At 37.5% G+C, this 15,493-nt stretch overlaps 1 protein-coding gene across 10 annotated transcripts in view; it reads right to left on the bottom strand.

The window, feature by feature from the left end:
• The window catches only part of specc1 (sperm antigen with calponin homology and coiled-coil domains 1), an 86,736-nt gene that overhangs the window by 42,494 nt on the left and 28,749 nt on the right, over positions 1 to 15,493 (bottom strand). The window contains exon 1 of one of the 10 annotated variants that reach the window (XM_088616041.1): positions 13,074 to 13,412. The exons of the other annotated variants lie outside the window; for them this stretch is intronic. Within the exon in view, the coding sequence (XP_088472167.1) occupies positions 13,074 to 13,113 (40 nt within the window). The 5' untranslated portion in view covers positions 13,114 to 13,412. Of the gene's footprint in view, positions 1 to 13,073; positions 13,413 to 15,493 lie in introns of those variants that run through there. 10 annotated transcript variants of the gene reach the window in all.

The following is a 15,493-nucleotide window of genomic DNA, read 5'->3' as shown; positions in this document are numbered from 1 at the left end:
TGGAAGACATTTATAACTGAAAACTCTGCATCATTAGGAAAATTGATGGTCAAATACAAGAGATTCCATTTTAATATGATCATTTTCATCTTTTATATAGCACAGGAACAACAGTTTTTTTTTCTGCAGGCAAAATACAGACATGAGAACTGGCATTTGAATGGCATTAGTGTGGGCACAACAATATTTGCTTTCCAGGACATTCTAAATTCAATCCATTTGCATAGTCCCACATAAACAGTGGCTTGTCAAAGGTTTTTTTTCTTTATTGCACTACAATAACCAGTATATTGACACAAACACAAGGTCTTATTACCAAGATAACAATAGCTAGGCACACAAAATGGTTGAGTACAAAGAGCCATCAGTCATAGACAAAGGCACCACTGTGTTTTTGTACACAATCAAAATGCAGTACAAAGCCAGCACTCCCTGGCCAGAGAGATAGTGGGGATCCCGGCCCACTCTCCATGATCAGTGCTAGTCACATACAGTCTGATTTAAAATGGAAATCTCTCCCATAGGCACTTTAAACAACTCCCATTGACAGACACTCTGTGGTGACTATCTCTTCATTGTACCGGACACAGGCTGATACATATGGCAAACCTGCACACATTCTCTAAGGGCAGAAGTTTCAGAACTTTGTGAGATGTGAAACTTATACTATCAGGGGTTTCAGATTACAAATACCTAAATCAGAAGTGTTAAAGTTATGCAGATTTTAAAAATTGACATCTTCATGGTCTTGTGGGAATAATTTATCTTTTTTAAAACTTGTTTTTCATCCTGTTGGAAAGGAGTTCTCTAGCACTGAGAAGAAAACATCATTAGAGCTGAATGACTCAACCAGGATAGGTACTTTTTAAATACACTACACAAACAGCACTTTCTAAGAGAGACCAGACAAAAAAACCCACAAGTCTAATTCTACATGTCACAGCCTTTGGAGCAGGCAATTTCCTGATCTTTTAATTAATAAGGAAGCTGCCTAGCCTTAAAATGAACCAGGGCAGACCTGTAATTTAAATTCCAATTAATCAACTTTAAATTGCTTGCTTATCATCCAAGTATTTCAACTTGGCAGAAAGTCTCTGCAAAAGTAATGGACTGCCTTCTGCTGTGCCAAGAACCCGGATCTAGACATTCCCAGTCCCACTCAACTGTTGATCTTCTATTGATCCGTCACTGACAAGTGCCGAGGTCATATATCTACTGAGATCACACCACAGACACTGGGTTTTAATCACACGCATGCTTCCAATGTACAGCTTACACAAAAGCAATCCAAAACTTTAATGAAAAGAATATGAACACTTACTGCATGTGTTTTATCTATGTTATAGATGTGTGGTGTTTAAATGTAGAAAACTGCATATTTTACAATTCTTGGAAGTGTTCAGATCTAAAATTATATCTTATTTCTTATAATCTTATTTTGAAAATCAAGAACTGTGAATGTAACTCCCGAGTTGGGAGTTAACGTTGACAACATTTATACAGTATCCGCTCATCTGGCAGAAAGCTTTTCATCTTGCCTAGGATAACCTTTCACTTCCTATAGTGCGCAAAATCCAATTAATGATGTTAAATTTACTGGCATGAGCCAAGCAGAGTTGATGCTAAATATGGTACGTTATGACAAACTTACAGCATGAGATCAAACAAAGGGCACCTTTTCCTTTATTATGCATTAACACTGTCAAAAAACGGAGAAGGATATTCTGGGGAAGAGGCAGCTACTGTGGATGCTAAAAGCCAAGTTTCCTCTTTCCCAGTTTAGCGGTTTCTTAAAATATGTAGCAAAATCTAAAGTGAAAAGCATATCAAAATCAAACTAAAATCAATGCAACCAATAAAAAAACAAATAAATCCAGTCCAATACTGATGCCACGTGCTTTTAGAGGCTAGTTCATTTTTCCCAATTTTCAGGCAATGTATAAAACTGGAAGAAATAGGCACTTAGTGACTTCCCAGGAAAAAGCGACATTTTATTCTCTCCATGCAGTTGAGCAGGATATTTTGTTACAATTACTTCTTGCCATTAGAGTGACTAATTCCTGGAACACGGCCTTGATGTTACCCCTGATGCATTTATTTGCAGTTAACAAAATAAAACTCACATGTTTAACACCCCAGCTTTGAAACAATCATTTTTTGCCATTACATCACTCTTTAACATTATCGCATTAATACACAAACAATGAGTCACTGTGTCTGTCTCTGACAGCAAATGAGTGGTCTGACATTCAAGACAGTTCAGCTGGACAGCACCTTAATGTGCAGTTACTCAGTAGCCATGGAATGTGGAGACAGGAATGGAGAGATAAAGGGTGTCTTCTAGTTGTACACTAAACAGACAAGGGTTTGACACATAGGAGACTGCTATTGCAAGCTAATTTAAGAAGATATGTGAGTTCTTAGCCTTAGTAGATGATACAGAAGAAGCCTCTCCATGTATGAGCTTTTTAGTCTTGCAAGACCTTTAAGATCTAGGTTCATGCTTTAATGATTGAATTAACTCACAGTATGTACTGTAATCATCTACTGTAGGTACTGTACATCTTAAAAATGGCCTTCAGATCTGCTGTCTAAAGGCATGAGTGCAGTTTGGATCTTCAATAACTGAAAGTCTTCCCTTTATTCTGACAGCAATAGATTTAATCTGATTTAAATTCTGTACAGGTCTGAGCAAATATTTAAACCACAGGCTTCACTAAATTTGTGGAAATGTAAGGTCTGAAGCAGTAAATGATTTGCACTGTAGCAAACCTGCTGTTTATGAATGCTTACTGTCAAAACCTAGCTATGAGTATGGGAAAGCGGACATTTTCTAAGACCATATCAAGCATTATAATTTACAGCAAGTCTAAAGCATTGGCAATACAACTCATGCAATGGTACAAAAATGGGGGTTATATGCAACATAATGTGCTCATAGCAAAGCTGAATATTATAGAAGATACACTATTTTCTTAATGAGGTGTAAAGGAAAAAGACAGAAATCCCATTCATTGTATTATATCTAACCCACCAGCTTGTAGCTTAAGGCTAATAAATCTAATAACATATTCCCAACTTAATGGTGGGTAAAAGATAAACGATTTATCAGCAAATACATAAGATCTATTTAATCTTTGGACAGAAATTCCCTACTTCCCTGACATATAGGATTTCTATTTTAAGTCGCTTCTTACAACTTAACTAAGTGATTGTACTGTTGCCTGTCTTAATTTAATGACATCCTGTCTTTTTTTTAAACTCACACTGGAGTTTCTGTTCCAGTCCAAACCTCCCCATTCATTACTTTCTGTGAAGAGGCAACATTGGAAAACTATCAATTAGATTCCTTAAAGCCTGAGGGTTGACTGCTTTCCAACGGTATTTGTATAAATAAAATCAATGCCGTGCCTATAAAAACTACATCCTGCAATACAAAATACAGCCTTCATTTTTAAGAGTTCAAAAGCTAGTTTAAAGAAAGGCATGGGTGTTTGTTTTTGCCCCAGATAAAACCACAGTAAAAAGGTGTAGAAAAATGTAAACATACAGTAAAACGAGCCGCAGCAAACTTAATTCTTTCTTTAGAATTAACAAAGACTTTTCACATGAAAATGGCAAAGAAGGCTGGATTTATCAAGTAGGGGGGTTAAGACATTTTGTTTGAGATTTGTTTAATTCAGCAGCTGCAAATGCCTATTTGTTAAAGCCAACTATTTGACGCTAACAAAACACTTTGATATGTAACTATCTGCAAATATCGGTTTCATAAATAATGCCATCCAAGCAGCGAGAAATAATTTGAAAGGAATGTGTGCCAGAATCCACTACATCCAGTATGGTAAAAGGCTATAAAGACATTCTGTTTTAACAATCTGATCTCTCTATGGTGCAGTAAACAGTTTTATTATGTTGTACACATCACAACTTCAGAATACTAAGCCAAGACAAACAATATGGTACAAATGACAAGGACAAACATATTCAAGTAACTGAGCCATGTTTTCGTTTAGAATGTGGGGGGAGAAATAGAAAGCACTGCAGCTTGGTGTCAGAGAACAGCAGCTGAAACAGCAGGTTCCTGACCATTCCTGGCTTCACTCTGTACTGTGACACGACATCACTTATGATCAGGGATAACCTTTGCACTGCCAAGACATTTCCTTTGCCACAGCTAAACTGGAGTGTGTATTGGGACAGGATGCCAGGAAATGTAATGTTTTCCAGTCAGGTGGACAGTATACGAACAGACAATACCAGGCTTTCTATTTAACTACCACTCTGCCTTGCAGTTTCCTGTGTCCACCCACTGACTGGGATGTAACACAAGAGCTTATCTGTGGACAGACGGAACAACTGCAGTTCGACATGCCTGCAGAGTTACTGTGGAATTTCCATTAGTGTCACAGTGGTGGAACACAGCTAAAGGATCCGCCTCAGCATCCTAAATTAGGAAAGTTTAAACAGCACTGAAAGTGACAGTCTCAAACATTTCAATGTCCAATGAAGTACACTGAAAAACAGTGCTCTGCAAAGATGTAACATCCATTTTGGTGCTGATAACCACCCAGAGCCAAAAAGAAAAATGCACTTAGCTATGAAGATTCCCTAATGCGGATCAGAAAAAACATTTCAGTTCATGATAAGTGCATAGCTCTCTGGTCACCAGACCTTTTGGTGTCTTTTAACCACAATGCATTTCCAATTACAGTTCAAAATCTATTATAACCATTTCTTTCTTGTTACCCTCCTTTTATTCCTAATCAATACTCCTACTTCAACAGATTCCAATGTTCTCCTTGGCTAAATTCTCTCAGTCTCTGTGAAATCCCTAAGCACTGGACAAATTGAGGACATGAGATCATACTGCAATGTGTAAGATTAATAAATAGGTCTGCAAATCCTATTGAGAGAACTTTGATTTTAAGCCAGTGTTACTAGTCATTTTATAGCTGCAGGGAGGGAAACAGAAACAATAAAACAGTTTTGTGGAGTTTTTACAATTTCTATTCTCTCATGTGGAGAAGGATCATTTAAGAAACATACCCTGCAGTGGGCATTTGTACAAGCTTAAAGACAGTGCAAATAACTCTTATTTAGGTATTCCAGGTTTAGTAGATTTCATTTAAATATATGAACAAATGACATATGACAGAACAAATGTTGTGGCTAAATCTCTCTTGAAAAAGAAAATCCAGACCGATCTGCAGGCCTTTAAAATGAACTGATGGTGGCGCTACGACAGCATTTGGAGTTGTCTGTGCAGAGTGTGCATGTTCTCTGCAGGTTTTCACTACATGTGGTTTTCTTCCACCTCCAAAGGCGCATAGGTTAGGTTTCACTGGTTCTTCTCAATTGTCCCACTGGAGGTTATTCTTATGAAGGTGACAACAGGGCTTCCCACTTCATTCTTTGCCCCTGAGCTGAGAGCTTCTGGAACCTCTATTCCAGTTCCAGCTCTGGTTATGAAACTATGAAACAAATTGACAAAACCAAAAAAGTGCATTTGAGCTGAACTTCTGCCACTCCTACAAGATGCCACTCAGTGTCTTGAGAAGTAAAAACGTAAGTCAGCAACATTGCAAAGATAAGCACTGAATCTAGAAGCTTGAATGTGCTTCATCTACTGTACATTCAGTGAGGCCCATTCTGTTTTATTCCAGACCACTAAATGCAGAAAAAAATGAATGTCTCTTGAATCCACAACAATAGAACATCAACGGGTAACAAATAGTGGGGGAAAACATACACAGTCAGCATTCTGCTGGCCAAGAAACGTATTTGCTGCCAGGCAAATACCAGTCAAGTAAAAAGTATACATTTACAAAATGTTTAAAAGAAATCCATGTGCACTTCACTGAAAGCTGCAGACCAAACTCCAAATACGTTCTTGCTGTAATAAAAGAAGATGGCCATAATAAAATAAGCACTCATCATGGAGAAATTTGAAATATGACTGAAATATTGCAGTAAGAAGATGCAAACACAGCAATGTCTTGTAGCTTGGTTCCATACACCCTGAAGATCCTAAACTTGCTTTAAGAAGGGTGACTTTTAATATATGATGGAAAACATTATACAGATCAAACAGCCAATTCAGCTAAATAAAATAAAAAGTGTCCACTAGGCAGGATCCATATTTTCCAAAATGATCACATCCAAACACTTAAGGTATTAATTCATGTAAAATTTCTTTCTTCCCATTATTTCAATTCTGTTCTTTTTTTTAAGCACTGCAGTTGAGGTAATGGTGCCAGATAGTTCAGCTCCATAGAGCCAAATGTGTTCCAAAGAGAAACACTTGCCAGTGCAATCATTAAGAACCATCGTCTTGGATCAATGGGGATATGGGGAGAAAGGAATGCTTGGATCGGCATGTTTTCAAGACGGTCAGTGTCCATTATTTTTCCAAAGATGCTTTCCATCTTGAGAGGAAGTGATTGTATTAGTCCATCTTTCATGTTAGCAGCACAAGAAAAAAGAGATAATTCTCTTTATACATATATATTGTTTATGTAAAGGTGCAGAGACGTACAGATACAGAGTCCAAGGTACAATCCCTGGGTGAATGAGTGAAGAAGAAGAAGCCTATGGATCTTCAATTAGATTAACTTTTCCATAGGAAGTATTGGTTTACAGCTTTCATTGTCTGAAGTCCACTGTTACTGTATGCTTTTGGGAAAGTATATGGGGAAAGACTCACGAAAGTATATAGGGAAAAAAGTCATGAAAAGCAATTTTAGTTCTTGGGACAGAAAATCTCAGAAAAGCAATTATTCCTTCTTCCAACAGCTAACCAAAGGACAAATATAGAAAAAACATATAAGCAGGCAAACATTAGGCTTCCTGTTATTAAAGTACATATACCAATGTTTTAAGATAGTGATGATTATGTTTTTTGGATGTAAAGTGACCAAAAAAATTCAGACAACTTAGTCCAAAACATACACTCGCAGTTTGCTGTGAAAGCAGTCCTGTGGTCAAGTGACCTGACAAGCAACTCTTCAGCAGTTAGCCATGGACAACAGATCTACCCAATGCAGTGGCTAGCACAACCTCAGTCACCTCCAGGCTCAGCCAGTGGTACTGACCTTATCAGGACAAGCCAGTTTCATGCTGCGGTAGACTAATCCAAAGAGGATGAAGACTTCTCTTGCCACTACCACAATATACAGCAAACATCCTGCTTTATATTTCTAAAGAACGTCTTTCAGTCTGGAATGCTCACAGTATTTAACCTGACTAAAAAAGTGAGTGCGTGAGTGCGTTTCTAGCATTCACTGCTCAATTTCTTTATGACTCAGATCAAACCTTTATCTGTGCATTCTGCAGATGTAGGAACAATGAAGTGATCTCAGGTTTTTATTCTTACAGAAGTCCTGAGCCTTATGTCAGACAAAAAACTGCAGTGCTGTCAGCACTGCCCTGAGCAAGCAAAGGCCAGGTACAATCATTTGTTTAAACAACCTCTGAGAAACCACAAGCCTCGAGGCTTCCTTGTTTACAGGAAATAGATTTTTCCCCAACAACGTTGTGGATAAATGTGTAGGGTGACAACCGTAAGGAAAGCATGCAAATGCAGAATACGAGATAGACCACACAGCAGATTGGTGCTATTGTCTCTACTTCACAGTATACATATTTCACCATGGCATGACCTTCACAGAGAATCTCAGTCTGTAATCAAGCCATTACTCTTCTCCATTGTCAAAACTGAAAAGAAAAAGACAGTCTTTTAAAAGCTACATCAAGCACACAGGCAAACAGGGATAAAGATTATTCTAACTGTGTACCTTGTTTATTTAGTGTATGATATGCGTCACACGGTAAATAGTAACAGATTAGTCATGTACTGGCAATTTGTCACATTGACACAATACATGATATACTGACCTTAAAAGCTACAGGAACTCAAACCTTAAGGTGTAAAATGTCACATCGATTTAATGTTTTATATTTTTATGGTTCCCTTTCACCTTATGAATTAAACTTGGACACAGATAAAAGTGTATGGAATTGTAGTTCTAATTCTGGATTCCATCACATTACTACTCAAATAAAATGATTCAATTTCATCACTGTTTGCCTCATTAGCAATGGACCACAATATCTGGCACAATTAGACAATACTGCAGGTGTTACAAACAAGAGGAAACCATTTGGCTCATCTAACCCATGCAGTAGCTAGTATTTTGGTAGTCAGACATTCTGATAGACAAACGTCTACAGTCAATTGGTGCTAAGTGCATTATAGTATGTCATTTGTCCTTGTCTATGTATGTCTACGTAGGTTTTAAACATCTGTAGGATAGCTTGTGTTAGTGACCCCTCAGGGATTTAACCGAGTTTCAGGTCTAAATCTGAGTCAGTACAGCATGTCTTGGGACAATGCAGTGGACACTTAAAATAATAGAGGATTAAAATAGTCAGTAGCATCAATACAACATCTTGTACAAATGATTTCTATTAGTGTAGTGTATGTCAAAATTATTTAAAGTTTGTTTAAATCAATTTTGATTCATGAGGTTTTACGAGACTGGGCAGACATTCACAAAGCCTGAGTTTGACGATTAAAAAACAGAGCACCTTTACAAACCCAGACCTTTTGCTGTCTCATCACAATTTACTGGTTCTTAAAGGTTTTGGCAGCTTTCTACAGCATTACTGATCCTGAAAGCATTTCAGATATGCTGAGTGACCGCCTGCGCATTTTGCTGTCCTCATTTGTGCAAGAAAGATCCACACAAAGATCCCTCACCTCACTGGACAAACATCTTGCAACAGACTGGAAACCTTTTTCCCCAAGATTAGGCCTACACAGAAAATGACTTTGCGGAAAACAGCCTAGATATAAAGTCAGCTTGTATGGAAAACATTTTCTGTGGCATTTACTACAATACTGCCCACAAATAAGTGGCTAATGCATACAGCTATTGTATCCACAAAGCCATAAACTGATCTTTATTCTAGTGTTTCATAGTGGACATTAAACTTTTCCCTAACTAACCCTATGTGGTTAAACAACAGTTCTGAAATGTGTATACTTGTCCAAAGCCATGTCTGCTTTATGTATTGTACTTTGGAATGAAATTCTTCCTTTTTAGACACTAATTATAAAAAAAACACAAAAATAAAAAGGCAAAATGGCTGAGATTGCATATACTGTACTGGGACTGAGCTAAGGATCCTCAATATGGTGAAGGGCGACAGTTAAACTACATAAAACACACAGGAGATGGTTAAAAAAACTAGCAGTGTCAACAAAATAGACTGAAATATCTGGAATTCAAACTCCTTATTGTATACCATGTACAACGTTTGTTTATTCTCCTCCATGTGACCTCTTGCTCTGCTGGTTTATTGTGTATTCCTACTGCTGGTCTACATTTGCAAAGTGACAGGGTTGTGTCACTTCCAAATCTTTGAAAGACCACCCCAAAAAAAAGGATCAGGGAGCCAGATACTGTATATTGGGTGCTCTTAAATATACCCTGAATTACAAAAGTGATCATTTTAATCTGCTTTGTTTTCAGCTTTGTATTTTTCTAGTTTTAATTTACTTTAAAAAGTTTTTTTAAGTAAACTTTTATATATATAACTTTTTATATACTGAAAGGGGCTTAGAGATGTATTTTAAGAGCACTATATCAAATAAAGTTTGTATTTTTTTTTACTGTGTCAAAGTCTACAACACTGTAGAGTAAATTCTAAATTATTTCATCTTACCCTTCTTATGGTTTTACATCTGACTTTAACCAACAAGAATTACAAGGGCCAAACATAGCACATATTGACACGGAGCATCTGGCAATGAGATGGTTCAAAACTTCCAAGAGTACATCAAGCAAAAGTGAAAAGATAATCTCGGCTCCTTATGATATTTTGAAATGAAAGCCTTATTAATTTGTTGCTTGTGTTCGTCTGAATTAAGACATTTCAAAAGTATGGTATAAGCGAAAAGACAGTGGGAATGTTAGAGGATAATCTTACATTTTAAGAATACTGTATATACTATAGGTTCTTTTTAAATATAATGGATTGTACAATGCAGGCCTAGATTTCAGACCAATTTAGGCAGCAATAAAATAACTGGGCAGTCCTTCTGTTAATAACTATCAAATTGACAGCAAATACAGTATATCCATTACATATGGGATGAAGAATGCAGTGCAGCTGAACAGTTTCACTGACTACACACCCTCCTCCCTGTTAAAAGCTGCTCAGTAATTAAGGCTTATGTCAGTATACTGTAAATGATAGCTGGCAATCACATCATTACAGTGGTTCAACCTTGAATCTGACAGGTTCCCACCATTAAAAATCAACAGGCCTGAAACAGTGATGAAAACGAGAGACAGTCACAGTAGAGCTTCATAATTGTAATGACGTGGGTTAGTGCACACATTAGTCTGAGTAATCATATACACTCTCAATTGCAAATTCTCTACATTCTCTGTTGTGGAAGCAGCCAAATCACAATGCCTATTGTGAAGGGACCCAGAACACCCGGAAAAGAAAGCATACTTTAACTGATAATCTTGCATGAGTAATAATTCTCTATCATTTCTATCTACTGTCTTTAAAAAAGTAACAACATTTCTAATAAAAAGGAAATTTTAAAGAAAATATACCGCTAAAAAACACTAATGCAATATACACTACAATAAACTACAGAAAATAAAACATACTTGAGAGTTTTCTTTAAATGTGCCTGAACAAATGCCAAGATCAAGTCTGTCTAAAAAACAAAAATCATAATATCATAAATCTAAAATTAGAAAATAAACATCTGTTCCTTATCAATGAGAATGGTGACTGCTTATTCCCAACACCCCAGTCTGAAAGACACTGCTCCCGTCTTTCAGGAAAATAGGTCATTTTAATTGAACTCATACTTTAAAGTTGTACCTTTTTATAAATGTAATCATATAAATGCAAGGCAGCTGCTACTGGAAAAGTGACAAACAGCCCGCAGTATTATTTTCCTGATCAAAGCAGACTAGTCCCTTTACGTCAGTTAATTACTGTATAGCACTCTTTCAACACTACTTTCATACCACAGAAGTTTTTTACAATTATTTGGAACCTATGGGAATATGGGCACATCATAACCTTCTCATTAGCTCATTTAAACTCATGCAAAAGTCAGAAATAATACTATAATAGTGAAGTAAGAGCACTATTGTGAAAACATTTGTACCTTTTAATACAAAATTCTCAATATTGTTTTTGTTTTCATTTGATTTTTATTTATTTTTTGTGTGGCACTATGATCTAGTGTTGGACTTCAAGTTTTATCGACCTTGCATTTTTATCACTTTTTGTTTTTATATTTTTGTGTTCTCATGTTCACTGGTTCCCTTGAACTTACAGTACATTTAAAGTAAACTTTGTTTAGCCGTCTGCTAAGCAAATTAAATAATATTAACAGCAGTAACAAAATCCTCTACTGTTCTGCTGAACTGACTTGATGATTAGTCAGTGTCTTTAGTCAATAACCTTGATTAGAACTCAGAGCACTAGCAAAGGAAAGAGATATCAATGTCAACATAAATCTATAAAAGTCAAATCCAGAAAATAGTTGTGCCAACAAAAACAAGAAATTTCTATTAAATAATATAGCTTTAGAATTCTGTGTTAATATTTAGCACTGTTTACATGGCTTTGCCATGCAAAGATACTCTAATCTGAAATAGTAGCTTTCATAGAGCTAAAATAATTTAAGTAAGACTGAATAAATCCTTAAATGAATAAATGTAAATCCAGCTTGGCATTTAATGGCTGAAACAACACCTTATGTTACCACATGTTGACATACAGCATTGACATTAAGAGATTCAGAACAGCCTTCCAACAGCTTTAACAGTTAACTTAAGGACAAAAAAGTAGGAAGTAACTATCATTGGAAAAAAATATATACAGGAATCTCATTCTCAACTCCTATTATTGAGATAACCTGCAGACCCAGTACCACAAGAAAGACATCAGTGTCTGACAGGTTCCAATGTGGTGACAGAACTGATACTACATCTCACATGTCAAATCATGCAGCTGTTAGGAAGATTTTGAATTTGTCATACTGGAATCTATAATTATATCACCAAGCACACAGCTAGTTAAAATAATATGATTTAGCTTTACTGGACTCATTACAGAGTCGCCAGTCCCCGGATTTTAATTAACTACCTGTTTATCTCAGGTGGACAGCACACTACTGCAGATACTCGTTTGCTTATAGTTCTTATTTCAAAAGGAATATTATTACTGCATAGCCAGAGTCTCTGCTCCCATAAATAAGCAGCAAAGCAGGGAGGCAGGCACTGATAACGGCTGGACCTGTATCTGAAAGTTAGTTAAAAGCTGCTTAATCTAGCATGTTACACAGTGCTTTCAGAGAAGCTGAGGTACACAGAAGACAGTTTTGACTTTCATGTGAAGTTAGAAGTTAAAAAGGATATTGAAATGGGAATGTTTCAGAAGCACAGCTCTGTGCAGCAAAGCATTTGAAGCAGTAATAGACCAAGGCACTGATACAATCTTACTCCAACAAGCTCTAAGGGAAGCTGCAGAAGACTATATTAAACTCAGAAGACTAGACATTGCTTAGCACAAACTTGTCAATGAATTTGCCTTGAAGCTCTATCAGAAATAGCTTAATTCAGATATCTTGATAAAACAACCTCATAAAAAACAAGTCACCAGCTTAAAATATTTTCTTTATACACCTTAGCCATAGGGCACTTAACTAATACTTGGGAGTTTAACTCACTGCATACCACAGAGTGAAAAAAAAAATCTCAAACTTTGAATTTTGAAAATGAATTTAGCTAGAAAACATTTCTCTAAGTGTTTATATTTACACAATGCTTGACACATACAGCAAAAAGTCAACACACTTTAAAGCGCAGTTCAGTCTGAGTTTTGAACGCACACACACAGTACTTTATCTTGACACAATAGAATGAACTGCAACATTCTAGAAATAGCGAGCAGTTGTCTGCTAAATACCAGAATAGGCAACACATTGTTACTCGGCTCAGAAATGTCAAGTAGTGAGGAAACGAATAGCAGACCTTGTTCCAGCTCCTCCACTCTTCCAGCTTGGTTTCCCATGCCTCCTGTCTGCTGCTGTACCTTTCTCACAAATAAACAGATTAATCCATTGGCTGTAGCAGCCAGGCAGCCAGCAGTCAGGTAAGTAAACAAGCAAACACAACAGGTCCACAGGAAGTTAGGCAAAATAGTGTATATTCTTCCACTTTAGGAGCAGAGAGAGGTACTGTACTGTAGCTTGTTAGAAAACGGGAAGCATTTCTGTGATCAGGCACTGCTGCCAGAGCTGGTTCACTTCTGCTGTGGACACTCCTCCAGGCTGATGACAATATCATACACTGCAAACAGCGCTGTGCAGTTAATTAGCTAAAATACTGCTGTAATGATAAGGGGTGTGGCTTGCTGGCCACACAGAGACTGCTGCTGCTGTCAGCCCGGCCGGTTGGCAGGCACCTCCACAAAACTTTTGCATGTAGGAGGGGAGAAAGAGGAGCTGATAGAGAGAGGGGGCTCTGTGTTTGTCTTCTTGGCAAGCCTGCCGGCAAATCCGTCCTTTTTCTTCCTTTTTTATGTGAACTCCCGTGACCTTATCTACCCCGCAAAGGCAGTCTTAAAGATGAGATGAAACTCTAAGGCAGACACTCCGGGCTGCTTCTAGATTCAGCCTGCTAATATTTTTTCTACGAGTGGCGGCGTCAAAAGAGAAAATAAAAAGCAGCTAAAAACCAGTCAGGCTCTCACCAGGGCTAGCTTCTGCTCCCCCCAACTCCATCATCATGTATGCATGGGTTTAAAATATTAATGCGAGTAAAAGCCATAATTCCAGTTTGAAACAAATTGATGTGGCATCTTCAGTTAGGTGAATACCGTATGCAGCCCTTCACCATGTAGCTTTCAGCAAAATTTCTCTCCCAACATAGTTCTTAAAGCTACAGCAGCTTTTGACTTTTGGCATCAAATACAGTCTTTAATCCTATTAGCAAGCACTAAGCTCTGAAATCAAAGTGCTTTGAAACAGCCTCCTTTGCTTTTTCACGCATTATACCCCAGCATTTTTTTCCCCTTTGTCCTTGTGGATACTCATTGCTGAAGCACCTACTGTACCCTTTTTTTATATTAAAAAGGGTTGCCTTTTTCACACACAATTTTAAAATGACAATTTTATAGGTTAGTCTATTTCTAAGGTATACATTTATTTGGAGGGCGGCATGGTGGCGTAGTAGTTAGCATTGCTGCCCCGCCGTGCAGGGGCTCTGGGTTCAAATCCCGGCGTGCTGTCTGCATAGAGTTTGTACGTTCTATGCGTGTTGCATGCGTGTTCATGTGGGTTTCCTCCGGGTGCTCCGGTTTCCCCTGACAGTGAAAAAGACATGCAGGTAGGTTAACTGGTTTCTGCAAAACTGGTCCTAATGTGAGTGTCTGCGTGTCTGTCTGTGTGTTCCCTGCAATGGACTAGGGTCATGTCCAGGGTGTATCCCACCTAGCACCCACTGTTTGGCCAAGGCTGTCTCTGTGACCCTATGATAGATAAAGCTGTCTAGAAAATGGATAGATGTCTGTTTCCTTACCTGTGTTTCACAAATAACCAGACTTCGATCAGACACTCATGGTTTGTTCATTCATTTGAATTAAACTTTGCATCAACTTCCTTGAAGGTAATGAGGCATGATGAGTAACTACAAGGGTGTAATCCTTCTGTATCCTTGTATGAACATGTATACCCAGTGTATAAGCTGTGTAACTGCTTGTTGACAAGTGCAAGGGGGTTGCTCCAATGAGGAGTTTGAAGAGCACATTAAAAGTTTTTTTTTCTCTGTACATCGCCAAGGTTAGATAATTCACAAAATTGTAACGCTGTTGACCTTGGCAACAAGACTCAGCACACAGCCAGTTTCCTTTAAGTGACAACACGCAGGGCTTGCTGCGACATTTTGCAATCGTTTAGGTTAGGAATTTCATTTATTTTTCATTTGTTTTGATAAACACTGACCCATTTAGTTAGCTACTCTGCAAATGTAATCAATCACTTTCTCAACAGGAAGAGGTTTATTCTAACCATGAGCACAGCTCCAAATCACATCTCTTTGAATTGGTGTGTGCCTGATAGGAATGATCAGGTGCATCACTGTTTCTTTCTTACACATTGCACAGAACACAGGCCAGACAAAGGGCTAAACCAGAGGTTCCCAGTCATGGTCCTGGTGACACACACACCTGTTAGATTTGTTCCAGCTAAGTCCTCAGTTACATAATCAAGCCCTTCATTAACTTAATAGTTAAGATTAATCTGAACTGTTTGTTTCCAGCTGTTAAACATGTTGGAGCTTTAACTGTTATATTCTGTAAATGAAATAAAATCCCCAAATTGTGATTAGAAACTAAATAAAATATTCCAATGAAGCAACTTCTTAGATCAATTAAGGATTCAACAATCTAATGA

The sequence above is a fragment of the Lepisosteus platostomus genome, chromosome 22 (genome assembly GCF_059453375.1).
Source record: "Lepisosteus platostomus isolate fLepPlt1 chromosome 22, fLepPlt1.hap1, whole genome shotgun sequence".
Lineage (NCBI taxonomy): Eukaryota > Metazoa > Chordata > Actinopteri > Semionotiformes > Lepisosteidae > Lepisosteus > Lepisosteus platostomus.
Note: the sequence above shows the minus strand (reverse complement) of the source record. Positions and strands in the feature narration are given on the sequence as shown.